The sequence below is a fragment of the Octodon degus genome, unplaced genomic scaffold (genome assembly GCF_000260255.1).
Source record: "Octodon degus isolate 3935 unplaced genomic scaffold, OctDeg1.0 scaffold00226, whole genome shotgun sequence".
Taxonomy (NCBI): Eukaryota; Metazoa; Chordata; class Mammalia; order Rodentia; family Octodontidae; genus Octodon; species Octodon degus.
Genome location: NW_004524802.1, coordinates 1,190,276 through 1,203,363, shown reverse-complemented (window position 1 = coordinate 1,203,363; position 13,088 = coordinate 1,190,276). Strand labels below are relative to the sequence as shown.

Genomic DNA, 13,088 nt, shown 5'->3' with positions numbered 1-13,088 from the left:
AAATTTTTTTATTTTTATTTTTTTTGCGGGACTGGGGATTGAACTCAGGCCCTTGCGCTTGCCAGGGAAGCGCTCATTCCACTGAGCCATCTCCCCGGCCCACCTATTTTTAATTATAATTCTAAATCCTTTAATCATTAATTATGCTATTTCTGTGGTTGTTAGGCAGATGCAAATATTGCAGCAAACAAAATTAGTTACCCAAAGATAACAATTAGAAAGCATTCTCACAAAATGACAATTTAACATTTTTCTCTACCTGTGAAAACTTGTTTTATACATGCCTATCTGAACTCTCCAAAGCAAGAATGTCTTTGAAGTACACTGAATCAAAACCATTTGATATTTTGGAGATAAATACAGTACTGTGAGAAAGCAACACATCTCATGCTCACCATATACTCGTTCTCAGAGGTTCTTTCTACAACTCATTTAACCCTCACATAACTCAGGGAATTTCTACAAATTCTACAAATGAGGAAACTGAGACACAGAAAAATAAAGTCAGATAACATTGCTAGGAAAAGGCAAAGTTGAGATTCAAACCCACACAGCCTTCCCCAGATGTTAGTAACTGAAAACTACTACTGTATAATAAAAACCTTAGCTAGCTATAATCCCTTGGCAATTAATTCTTAGGACTAATATAGTATTCCTTGCAAATCTGGGGATTCAACCATTTGTCTGACCCAAAATCTGAAATTGCACAGGCCATCTAATGGCTCTTAACCACAGGTGGCTATGAGAACTTGAAATGTAGTTAACACAAATTAAGACGGATACATGTGCAAACTATGTTCTGAAATTTGACTTATACAAGAAAAAATTTGTCATTGACAAGTGCTCTAATATTAATTACATGTTGAAATTATCTGGATACAGTGGGTTAAATGAAATATAACATCATTACAACTAATTTCACTTTATCTGCTTATTTCCATGCGGCTCCTAGAAACTGTAAAATTGCATTTGTAGCTCCAGTTACATTGCTACTGCATATAGTTCATCCACAGTACACCAGCAGCTCTGATATTATGTACTCCTTTCTGATGACTCAGGCCTCACAAGGAACTTTAACTACACCCTGCTGTGATCTGTAATTGTGATGCCTAGGTTCAGACAGGTCAGGCAACCTCTTCCCTGGAAGAACTCAGACCACAGTCTCCAGGCACACTGGACACTGTATCTCTGTGTCACTCTCCAGCCCTCTGTCTGCCCACAGCCATGCCCCTCCTGCACCCTCACATGCAGCACCCAATGCCAGAGAAGCCAGCCAAATCGGAATTGTGTGACACAGAAAAACAGGTTCCAGAGAGCCTTCAGGAAGCCTCCTACAAAACAGTGAATTCTGCTTCAAGTTACAGGTCCTTCTGTGTGTATGTGGTAGGGAGGGGTACCAGGGCCTCACACTGAGCTATGCCCCCAGCCCTTTCCTAAACTTTAAGCCTGGGTCTCACTTAATTGGTGAGTCTGGGCTTGAACTTGCCATTCTCCTGCCTCTGCTTCACAAGTAGCTAACATTACAGGGGTGTATCACAGCACAGGTTTGCTGACAATGATTTTGACTGATCAGAGCCCATTCTACTCAGCACCTCTCTCCAGTTCCAGGCATAAGCACTAACTTTAACTGGAGCACCTTATAACTTGGCTTAAAGTTCAGCAGCAGTTTCAGTTTGAGAAGAGAAAAAGGCTGGGGAGATAGCTCAGTAGAATAAGCGCTTGCCTGGCAAGGGCAGGGTCCTGAGTTCAATCCCAGTACCGCAAAAAAAAAAAAAAAGGAAAAGTTCTACAGATGGATGGTACTAATATTGCTGAATAATGTAAATGTACTCAGTCCTACTGGATGCACACAGTGGTGAATTTTATTGTCACGTGTATGTTACCACAAACACACACAGGGCTGACGAGATAGTTCAGTGATCTAAAGCACCTGCTTAGGCAAGCTTAGGCAAAGTGCAAGGACCGCAGTTCGATCCCCAGCACCATATGCCATGCCAGCCCTGGCCTGAACTGGCCACAACACACACACACACACACACACACACACACACACCCTCCTCCTTCACCATTTCCTATTTTCTTCAGAAATGAGTTCAGACTTAGAGAGCCATTCACCGCTCTCAGGTTCTGGCCTTCTACCTGCTCAGCCTCATGCTCCAGGTACCTTTCCTCAGGGTCCCATGTCACTAGAGACCTTAGAGCTCTGCTCATGTCAGACACTGGAGCTCTCCTCAGTGTCACTTCCACTGACCCTCCCCTGACATGCCAAAGGCGCAAAGACCCAGCTTGCAACTGTGCCCTGCTCACTAATCTTCTGAGTGGCACTATTTGTTTGCATCTTACACCGTGAGCTCCCTGAGCAGACCCAGCATATAATTAACGTGCCCTAAATGCTTGTTGAGCTCATCTGGTCAGGAAGTACAGCTCCTACTGAATGCCTACCAGGAGCCTGTAATGTCCTCAGCACTGGGACACGACAATGGGGGAAAAAACAAACCCTGCTTTCATGGAGCGTCCACAGATAAACAGACACTGCACTATTAAAGACAAGCAAAGCTTGGAAAGGAGGGACACTTCCTTCAAGCTGACTGGGAGGCACCATCTCAATACTGGCCAGCTCACTGATAAAACCCTGGGGAAATGTATAATATTCTGGTTCAAGCTGAGTCTGAACAACAAGTACTGGATTGAGAAGGCAAACTGATTTCTGAGAAAAGCAAACCATTCCCTTGCCTCATTAACTTGACCTTGCAATGACCTCCCAGCCCTCTCAGTATGAAGGACATGGTGTGCGACAGCACAGTGAAGAGCTTTTCTGACAGACTCCTCCCTGCCATGAAGCCTATGGTTGCTGGAAAAAATGTAAGCACGGCCAATACGTACTGAGTGCCTGTTACACTTTTTTTTTTTTTTTTTTCTGTCTAAGATTTTATTAGACTGCTTTTTTCCCCAATATACCTGTATTGGAAGATTGAGACAAAAAGTCACAAACTTACATTAAATAAACAAGGTAATCTAATCAGTTCTACAAAGTGTAGTTTGTAAAAGAAGTAGCACTAGGTACCAACCAAAGTAAGTTGGGGAGTTCCAGCAGGACTGTAAAAGGAGAACTTGGGAAAAGACACATGCCCACAATACCGACTCCTGTCCTCACCCTCTCTTGGTGAGAAGGCCAGAGCCCAGCAGCCCTCATGTAGAGGCACTGCTGCTTTCAACTGGGACTGAGACCCTAAAGGAAGCAGCTGGTTTGCAGGGGTGTGGCACACCCTCAGGTAATCTCCACGTGGAGCTGAGCTTTTGCTCAGAAGTCCCTCTTGAGTGCTAGCCTGTTACACATTTGACACTGGGCAGGCTAAGCCCCAGACAAACCTCCTGAAAACATCAGGAAATGCACAAGCCCATTTTCAAGAAGAGGAAGGTAGGACTCAGAAACCCACCCTACTCTAGAGGCTATGCTGATAACGCTTTATGCTGCCAGGCTTCACATCTGCATTTCCTATCACAAGACAGTCTTTGTTCCTAATGTTGCTATTTTTCTTATTAATCTTAAAATTACAAATTTACTTCATCTTTCTTCACATTTGGCTAAACCTCACTTCTTCTTTCTAGTTCTACCACAAAAACTTCTGTGTGTACTTTTGTTCACTTGTGATCTTAACTACTGTTTGCTGATACTATTTTCAAGGGTGTCATTAGATGAAAAAGTAAATATGCAACAGAGCAAAACCAAACACAAACTATCTATGCAGACACAAATTACACCTCTGGAGAAATGCACACAGAAACTGTGCCAAGTGGCTACAGTACCAAGACGGTGCAGCCTCTGCCCCAGAAGCCTGGCCAGTGGTCTCAGGGGAAGCTGACCAGGCACACTGGTAAGTACATGTATGTGTGTGGTGCCCTGCACATGCCCCGGCCAAAACCTAGAATACAAAAAAAAAACAAAAAAACAAAAAAACCCCAAAACACTAAAAGCCAATTCATGTAAAGCAAAGGAAATTTTACTGGACAAATTTTACCTTAAAATTTAAGAGTAGATAGGTGTGGTGACACACCCCTATAATCCTATCACTCCAGAGGCTGAGGCAGGAGGATCACCAAAAGGTCAAGACCAGCACAAACTATATAGTGAGTTCAAGACCACCCTGAACTATATAACAAAACCCTGAGAGAGAGAGAGAGAGAGAGAGAGAGAGAGAGAGAGAGAGAGACAGACAGACAGACCAAAGCCAGCCAGCCAGCCAGCCAGCGTCCTTTGTGGGCCTATCTCAAAATACATTTAGAAAATGTTTTTCAAAAGGGAGACTGGGGATAAAGCTCTGTGTAAGGGCCTGGTCTCAAGCCCCAGTACCGAGACAGTCTCATGCCCTTCTGGGTACTGCCTGTGTCACAGTGAGCACATCTACCTCCTCACAAACTTTTAAACCCATGCCTTCTCCACCCAGTCCTGAAGGAAAGACAGCCCAGCCACTGGAACAATAAGCCTAGGTCCTCAACCCCAGCCCTGCACTCCACCTCCACCTCTGTCTCCCTTTTTCTCTGTCTCTCTTCCTTCCCCTCTCCCTTCCTCCTTCTGTCCTCTCCCTCCCCCTTTCCCTCTCTCTCCTGCCCTTCTCTCTCTCCCTCTCCTCTTTCCCTCCCTCCCTTCTCTCTCTTCCTTCCCTGCCTCATATGTGTGTATTCCAAAACCTGGAAAAAGCCTGAAACCTAAAATCTGAAACACTTCAGGTTAAAAGGATTTCAGATGAAAGATACTCAACCTATACTACAAAGAAAAGTAAAATACTCTGAAATTAGTGGCTATGGTTGTATACAAACTAAAAGCCACTGAACTGCACACATTAAAAGGTGAATTTTGTGGCACATAAATTGCATTTCTTCCTACTTCCAAATAGGGACGTAACAGGCTGAGTATCCCTAATGATAGATCTGACCAAAGCAGAGATGATAAAAGATTTCTAAAGAAAACAATGGGGGCTGGGGAGATAGTTCAGTTGAATAAGTGCTTGCCTGACAATCGTAAGGGCCTGAGTTCAATCCCCAGCTCTACCAAAGGAAAAAAAAAAAAAAAAGAAAACAATGCTTATTATTAGTAACACTCATGAGCACTTACTATGCACAAGGCCCCTCTTGCTAAAACAGTCTAGGGGACCCACCCTATCAACCCCAAGGGGTTACTAGTACTGTCCTCAACTTATAGCAAGGAACTAGAGGGTCAGGTAACTTTACCCCAGGCTGGAGACCAACACCTGGTGATGCCAAAGCTCATACTCTGTTATGGTTTGTGTCTAGCTGTCTCCACAAAGCCTCATGCAGTCATGGGGTGGACTTCTAGAGTTCATGGTTAATTCATGATCCAGTGCTGGGATACTGGGTGTGAGTGCTGCACCTGTCCTGGGTAGACAGCCTGAATGTAACGGAAGGGAGACAAACGTGCTCTGTGCACTGCGGCTGCTGCCACTGCTCTGCCACTGCTCCTACCTTTTTGCCCTTGCTGTCCTGCTGTTTTCTGCCGAATGGCTGCCCTCTGCTATGTGCTACTCTGCCTTGGAGCCAGACAAGTACAACTGAAACCTCCACAAACTGTGAACTAAATAAGCCTTTCCTGCCTTAATTTTGGGTGTCAGGTATTTTGTTCCAGCAACAAATAAAAAGTGAGACACTCCTACCTGCTGCAGTGAGGTCACCTAAGCTACGCCTGGTACTTAGAACAGTGTAAGATGCAACAGTCAGACCATCACATTTCATTTCTTATAAATCTCCCTTCACACTCTTTGACTCTCTTTTTTTAGTAATACTGGGACTTGAACCCAGGATCCTCACACTGAGCTACAGCCACAGTCCTTTTTAATTTTTTTGTTTTTGTTTTGAGGCAGAGTAAGTTGCTTAACTGCCCAGCTGGGTTTAAACTTGCCATCATCCTGCCTCAACTTCCCTGAATGCTGGGATTACAGAGAGGAGCCACCTCCCCCTCTTTGTCTTTATAACATCCTTTAAGGTCCTACAAGACCAATGATACAGGGTCCTTTACACCCCCCATGCTTCTCTTCTGAGTTCATTTCCTCCAGCCACAAAGGCCTCACTTCTGTTTCTCAGCCTCTGAAGCATCCTCTGACCCCAGGGCCTTTACATTTGCTTGACCTTTGATGACAATCATGACATATGGAATAAATCATGATTCTGCCAAAACTTCAGTTAACCATTTTCTCTAATCACACCAACAATGTCGTCAATAAGAGCTTGCACAGAACTGTATACTACATCTAAAATGCCACTTATTCAGGAAAAACTATCTCATTTCTCTAGCCCTTTCAGTGCTCTGCATGATAGAACCAAGCAAAGATTTTTATTTTACAAAATCCAGTAACAGCAGCTTTTGCTTACCAATTAGTAAGAACAACAATCATAAAATGCTCTTTGCAGTGAAATAAAGCGAAGGGACCAAGCCAAGAAAGTGTCACAATAGAATCTGATTACCACCAGCTCTCAGGTTCACCCCAGAACGACAGCTTGTGAAATAACTATGGCAACAGCCCCTCAAGGCATCCGAACCCCACCATACTTTCACAAAGAAATTATTCTCCATCTGGGCAAACACACAAAGATGCATGTTGACAACAGTTATGTAACTCAACACAACAACCTGGTGGTATTTTAAGTCTCTAGCATGCTAAAAATCCTAAATGACTGTCAGGCACATAGACTTTCACAGACTGTTGAAAGTAGATCTCAACATTGTGTTTGAGGCCAGCTACAAAGTGAGCTCAAGGCCAGTCTGAACTGCATAGCAACATCTTGTTTCAAAAAGATACAAAAAAAAAAAAAAGTATACAAAGTAGATTTTGGAGAAAGGAAAGAAGATACAGTTCAGTGTGGATACAAAGTAGAGAATATTATTATCTTGGGATTCTCTTAAATACTAGGCTCAACTTGACTCATGCACAAAGGGAAAACATTTAAATCAAATGCAATTTTAACCATCTCTAGCAACCTGTGTGGTTACAGCAAATTCTCCCACAAGCACCAACGCTATGAGCAACAGCATCAGACTTTTCACACCTTGTCTCACCACTTACTTCCCAGGGGACCTAGGCCAAGTTTCTTTCTTTTCTTTCTCCTTCATTGACACAGGGTCTCACTATATAGGTTAGCTTGGTTTCTAACTCACTACACTGCCTAGGCCAGTGGTGGCAAACCACAGCAGGCATACAGAGTCCTCTCTGTTGGCACTCGAGCCAAGTCACCCCAGCAACCGAGCACCGGATAACAGTTGTTTTGTTTTGTTTTTAACTAAAATCTCAGTATCCAGGTTTAATTGCAGCCTTGGTACTTTGCAATAAATAAGTGGGTTTTAGATTGGGTACTCTATCTCTAAAAGGTTCAACAACACTGACCTAGGCCTCACACTCAAAATCCTTATGACTCAGCCTCTCATTCCCAGCTACTGGCCAAGCTTTTTGCTTTTTGTTTTACCTCAAGGCTCCATTTTCCACACAAACAGAAACACCACACAGTGCCCAAGTCACAGTGCCTCAGCACAGGACAGATGCCCTTTGTTAAGTGCTCCCTGTTACTAAATTGAACTGTAGGAAGTTAAGGTAGCTGCAAAGCCCCTGGCAGAACCATGTAAACTTATGAAGAGTAACCCATTTAGACTATTTCTTCACCTGCAGTGCTGAGGGCCTGTACATGCTAAGCAAGTGCCCTACCATTAAGCTACATCAGTAAAACTGCCTTAAGAGCTTTAATACACACATCTAATCTCACTGAGGCTTTGCTCTTCATTTTTGAGATCTTTGGGTAATCTGAGGGCACAAGTGGATTATCTTAATAATAATAATAATAATAATTATATATATATATATTTTTTGTATTATAGGGAAAGGTCTACAAGGTGTTCAGGGTCTCACTACTAGATCAGACTCGTTGTAATCCACCTGTTTACAGCCTCCCAAGAGCTGGGATTACAGGTGTGTGCTACCACACCAGTTTCCATCGCTTGTATATCATGTGGTACTGGGGATAGAATCTGGATCCTTGGGATTGCCAGGCAGGCACTTACTTAGACCACCGAGCTATCTCCCCAGCTATAATTCTTAAAGAAACCAGAATTTAAAAAACCTTGTCCAGTTTTTGGTATTCTGCTTATTAACTGGGCTGTAGAGTCAAGCCTATCAAAAGACTGAATTATTAATTAACAGTAACTGCAAACACTAACTGAGCTCTTACCACCTGTCTTATCATACAAAGATCTTAGACAGTGAACTCACCTTAAGGCTGCCAAGATGAGAGGCAGCTCCAACCTTTGATGTGGCCAACATGAATGCTAGAGACTCCATGAAGACATTGCCGTAATCAACAACCAGACCAAACACAAACACTGGGGAACTATCAGACCAAACTCATGAGACTGAGGCCCAGAGAGACTGCGTCTCAAGGTCACCTATTACTAACAAGACAGGGCTAGAGCCAAAGTCTCATTCAGTGTTTTGTCACTCATACAAAAACTGACAGTTTAAAAAGACAAAGATCTACTCTGTGCGTGTAAATGCACCCCACACCCTGCAGTGAAGGTGCCATAGGGCTCCTGGCCAGACGTGAGGGTCCAGCTAGCTGGGTAAAGCAGCACCCAGAAGAACAAAGGGGCCACTACCACCAAACCACCAAAGCATCTTCCTGGCCAGCAGGCACGCAACAGAGCCACCCTGCTGACTTCAGGTGGCATTTTTCTGAAAAGGAGAAAGGTATCAGCTATCATGTCTTACTTCTTCAGTGTTAGCAACTTCTGGGCATCCATTCTCTTTTGAAAAGAAAGATGCTGTGTCTAGGTAGTTTTTACCTTTCCATGCTCTGAGTCAAGCTTTCTCCTTTTATTAAAATTCTTATTTCTATGAAAGTTGTATATGCATGGCCTCATACCCTCAGGTCTAGGTCAAGAAGTGACTGGACAGTGTTCTTTAAATGGTTCCTTTTTCCATTGGGTAAACCTTTTTAAAAGGTCATCCATTGGGCTGGGGATATATTTCAGCAGCACAGTGCCTGCCTGGCAAGCATGAAGTCAAGAGTTCAATTCCCTGTACCAAAATAAGGTCATCCACTGCCAAACATGATGTCTCATGCCTATAATCCCAGCACTCAGGAGGCTGAGGCAGCACTGCAAGTTCAAGGTCAACCTGGGCTATACAGTAAGACCCAGTCTCAAAACAAAACAAATAACCAAAAAGTAGGAAGTCATGAAACTTTGTATGATAAGCAAACAAGACCTTTACAAACACTTTATTATGTTGGATGAGAGCTTGGCCAGGTACTCTCATTTATTCCCAAAAGCTGAGAATGGGTGCCACACTACATCATTTGATTACTTCAAAGTTACCAAAGACATTAACTGCCAATTTTCAAATGAATAAAATATATTTTAAAACCGTGTTGTCCATCAATATTTGATGGAAAATACCTGTTCCACGATATGCCTAAGATGTTTGATATTCAGACAGATAGGGTAAGCTGAACTGCATATATTGCAGGTTAATAATAAACTTCTCTTCTGGAGGGTTAACAACCTAAGTTAGCAGATCAAAATTGGAGAAAAGGAAGGGCTGCAAGGTCAGCCAACATTTTGGCCCTAGCCTTTCAAGGTCAGTGAAGACTCGGGACATAGGAGAACCTGTACTGTAACATCATGTAACTCAGTTGTGCTCCAAATTTTCTAATCAAGGAGATTATGGGGCCACAGAGGAATGTGATCAATGATGTATAGTGTGCCTGGGGAGAGTCACATGGAGAGAAAACATTCTCTCAGGCTTTCACAGAGAGCAAATTGGTCAAGCAATGGCCATGTCTCATCCACATGGCTGACAATGACAAAGGATCTACAAAGTGCGGTATAGGGCTACAGGATAAATCCTGAGGGTACTTGACTGACCTTATCAGATACTAAAGTTACATTTCTTGTCATATAGGTCTTGCTTTATCTTGGTTTTAACCATCCAGCAGAAAAGTACAAAAACGAGGTATATAAAGTAAAGCCATATTAATACGATGAGCTGTAAAAGGCTCAAGCCAATAACTTCTGAGGATAACCCACTAATATTATAGACTGCTAGACAATGTTGGTTTGTTTTACTGAATTCAAGCATCTATGGTATTTAGATGCCAATAGAATACCCACCTCTGACAGGACTGAAAAAAAAAAAAAAGCAGGATACAAAGGAAAGATCATTTTGTATTTATATATACAAAATAGTTAGGATACATATATAGCTACTTTCGCTTAATTCAATGAGAAGAAAGAGGTGTACTAATTGTGTTTGGACAGGCTATCCTGTCTGCTTCTTGTACTATGGATAACCACTAAGAAGATGACAATGTACAATGTATTGATTATAGAAACTGTCCTATTAATCAGCTTTGAAACTGTCTCATTCATATTTGTTTTTCAATAAAATTAAAATTAAAAAAATAAAACCATGTTGTCTGATATGGCAGCCACTAATTACAGCGAGCTATTGTGCACTTGGAATGTGCCAATCTGAAGGGTGATGTAAAGAAAAAATTTCACTAGATTCAAAGACTTGATTTTTTAAAAAAATAAAATATCACATGGGCAATTTTTTTTCATTTTGATGACATTAAAATAATAGTTTTGATATACTGAGCTAATGTAAAGATGTTAAATATTTTAATTTTTAATGGAGTTATTAGAAAAATTTAAATTGTATTTAAAATACATTACAGGGCTGGTGAGATAGCTCAGGGGTTTGATCACTGGCACCATAAGCTGCCCTGGCTCCTCCCCTGGGCAGGCTGAGTTGGCCACCAAGACCCAGTGTGGGGGTACAAGCCTATAATGCCAGTGCTAGAGAGGCTGAAAACAGGAGGATTACTACGAGTGTGAGCTGTGTGGTAAGACCCTGTAGTAAATACATAAAATAATAAAAAATAAAAATGAAATGCATTACATTTTGATTGGACTGTACTGCTTAATACAAATGACAAAATACGCTTCCATGATGAGGAACATCAGATATACAATAATGCAAGAAAAACTGTATTTACACTTTGGATACAGTTTAAAATATCATCAGGTAACAATGGAATGTTCCTAAAACTTCCATTAGGTTTACAGCCATATCCAACCGTGTTAATAGAGGAAGGACTCAATCCTACAAGTAGTATTTTAGGGATCAAGAAGAAAAACGAAATAAAAGCCACAAAAGAGGGAGTAAGAGAAACAATATCTGTAACTAAAAGACATTTTAAAATGAAAGCAGTATTTTAAATAGTTAATAGACCCTTTTAAAAATGCTTTGCCAGGTGTGGTGGCACATGCCTGTGATCTCAGCCCTGGGGAGGATGAAGCAGAAAAATTGCTGAGAGTTGAAAGCCACCCTGGGCTTCAAGGCCAGCCTGAATACACAGTGGTACCCTGTCTCAAAGAAAAACAAAAACTATTATTTTGATTAATTTGATGAACTCTTCCAATTATCAGGTAACCAAACTCTGTAAAACTTAACAGACTTCTTAACCTGGTAAAGGTAGACTAGAAACGCATCCATGGAACAGAAGTGAAAGGTCTGAAATTTCTTCATGGAAACATATGCTCAGTTTCCAGCAAGGTACTTATAATTAAACACTGTACAACGATGAAACCAGCTAACATTTTTATAAGATATCCTGCAATATTACATTGATCAATTATTACAGAATTTAAACAAAACTGTTTTCAAAATTCCAAAGCACCACAATACCATTTCAAAACCTAGCTGACAATTAGAAAGAGAACAGTTCCTAAAGACGGTGAAATTAGAAATTGAAAACTCAGGGGGCCAGGGAGATAGCTCAGTAGAATAAATGCTTGCCTGGCAAGCGCAAGGTCCTGAGTTCAATCTTCGGTACCACCAAAAAAAAAAAAGAAAAAAGAAAAAAGGAAATTGAAAGCTCAATAGCAACAAATATTTGCACAGCATGGTTACATCATGCTATGATCCTCAGGATACTTTTCTTAATTCCTTATGTTTTTATCTGTACTTTAGAGGTAATTCCAGTCTCAGAGACCTTGACTTTTTCAAGGTCACAAAGCTAAAAATACACATCAAAGCCAGTATTTCACCCCAAATTAGCCTTCCATAACAAGAGAACCATTCAATTAAAATCACGTTTAGAATCCAATAGCTTAATGTCAAAGAAAGATCTAAGGATCAACTAGTGAGTTCAATCCCCGGTTGGGGGGGGGGGGATCAACTAGGTCAAACCTTAGGACTCCACAAACACCAGGCATTGGAATCGGCTGAATTATCAAGAGAGAGGAAAGGACTTGAAAGATCAGGGGCAAAGATAATCTGTCCTTGGGTGCAGCACAGGAGAATTGCAGTATTCAAACAGAAAATGCAGAGAAACTGTACTTTTTCTCTGGAAAGACGTTTCCATGTAATACCTCTAGGCTAAAAGCTAAATGATTATGTAGTCACTTGAACTATAAATGTGTCTGAGCATTTTACTTAATTTATCGGCACTCAGAAAACCCATACATCTAACTGGATACAACCAGCCCCACATTTCCCCGTATGTACTAGCATTACACTCCACAAAAATCAAACGTGAAACAGAGGTAAAGAAAAACGCTGGGCAAGAGGATGACAACGTCAAACCCGGTGTCCTTCCAGCGAAAGCATCTTTAGGGGAGGACAATGGCATGAGCAGGATTACAGACCCAGATCAACCTTTGGGACCCAGAGACGACAGCCCCGCGGGGAACAAGATGCGCCACGGGCTGGGGGGGACACATAGGGGTTCCCAACACAGCTTTGCATCCGCGTCCCAAGCCGGCGAGGCCGCGGCGGCTCCAGCGTGGCAGCGCCACACCGGGCCGCGCCGCAGGCTCCACGGGGGCCGCCAGGTGGAGGGTGGGACGCCCGGGACCATCCCAGGTGACCGCCGCCTGCAGAGCCGTCCCCGACTGCGCAGGGACCCCAGAGGCCGCCAGAACCCAGACACTGACCAGTCCTCAGAAGCCGGAACCCCGAACGCCCGGAACCCGACCCCCGGCCAGCGCTGTCCGCCGGCGCCGCCCCACCTGCACGCCCGCCCGC

The 13,088-nt window shown here is 42.6% G+C and overlaps 1 protein-coding gene across 3 annotated transcripts in view; it reads right to left on the bottom strand.

Annotated features, from left to right (window-relative positions):
- Ppp1r13b (protein phosphatase 1 regulatory subunit 13B) overlaps positions 1–13,088 on the bottom strand; it is a 104,641-nt gene that overhangs the window by 90,581 nt on the left and 972 nt on the right. The window contains exon 1 of one of the 3 annotated variants that reach the window (XM_023705689.1): positions 12,710–12,799. The exons of 1 other annotated variant lie outside the window; for it this stretch is intronic. In XM_023705689.1, coding sequence (XP_023561457.1) covers positions 12,710–12,784 — 75 coding nt within the window. In that variant the 5' untranslated portion in view covers positions 12,785–12,799. Of the gene's footprint in view, positions 1–5,229; positions 5,251–12,709; positions 12,800–13,088 lie in introns of those variants that run through there. One more of the 3 variants, XM_012517885.2, reaches the window with a different exon arrangement.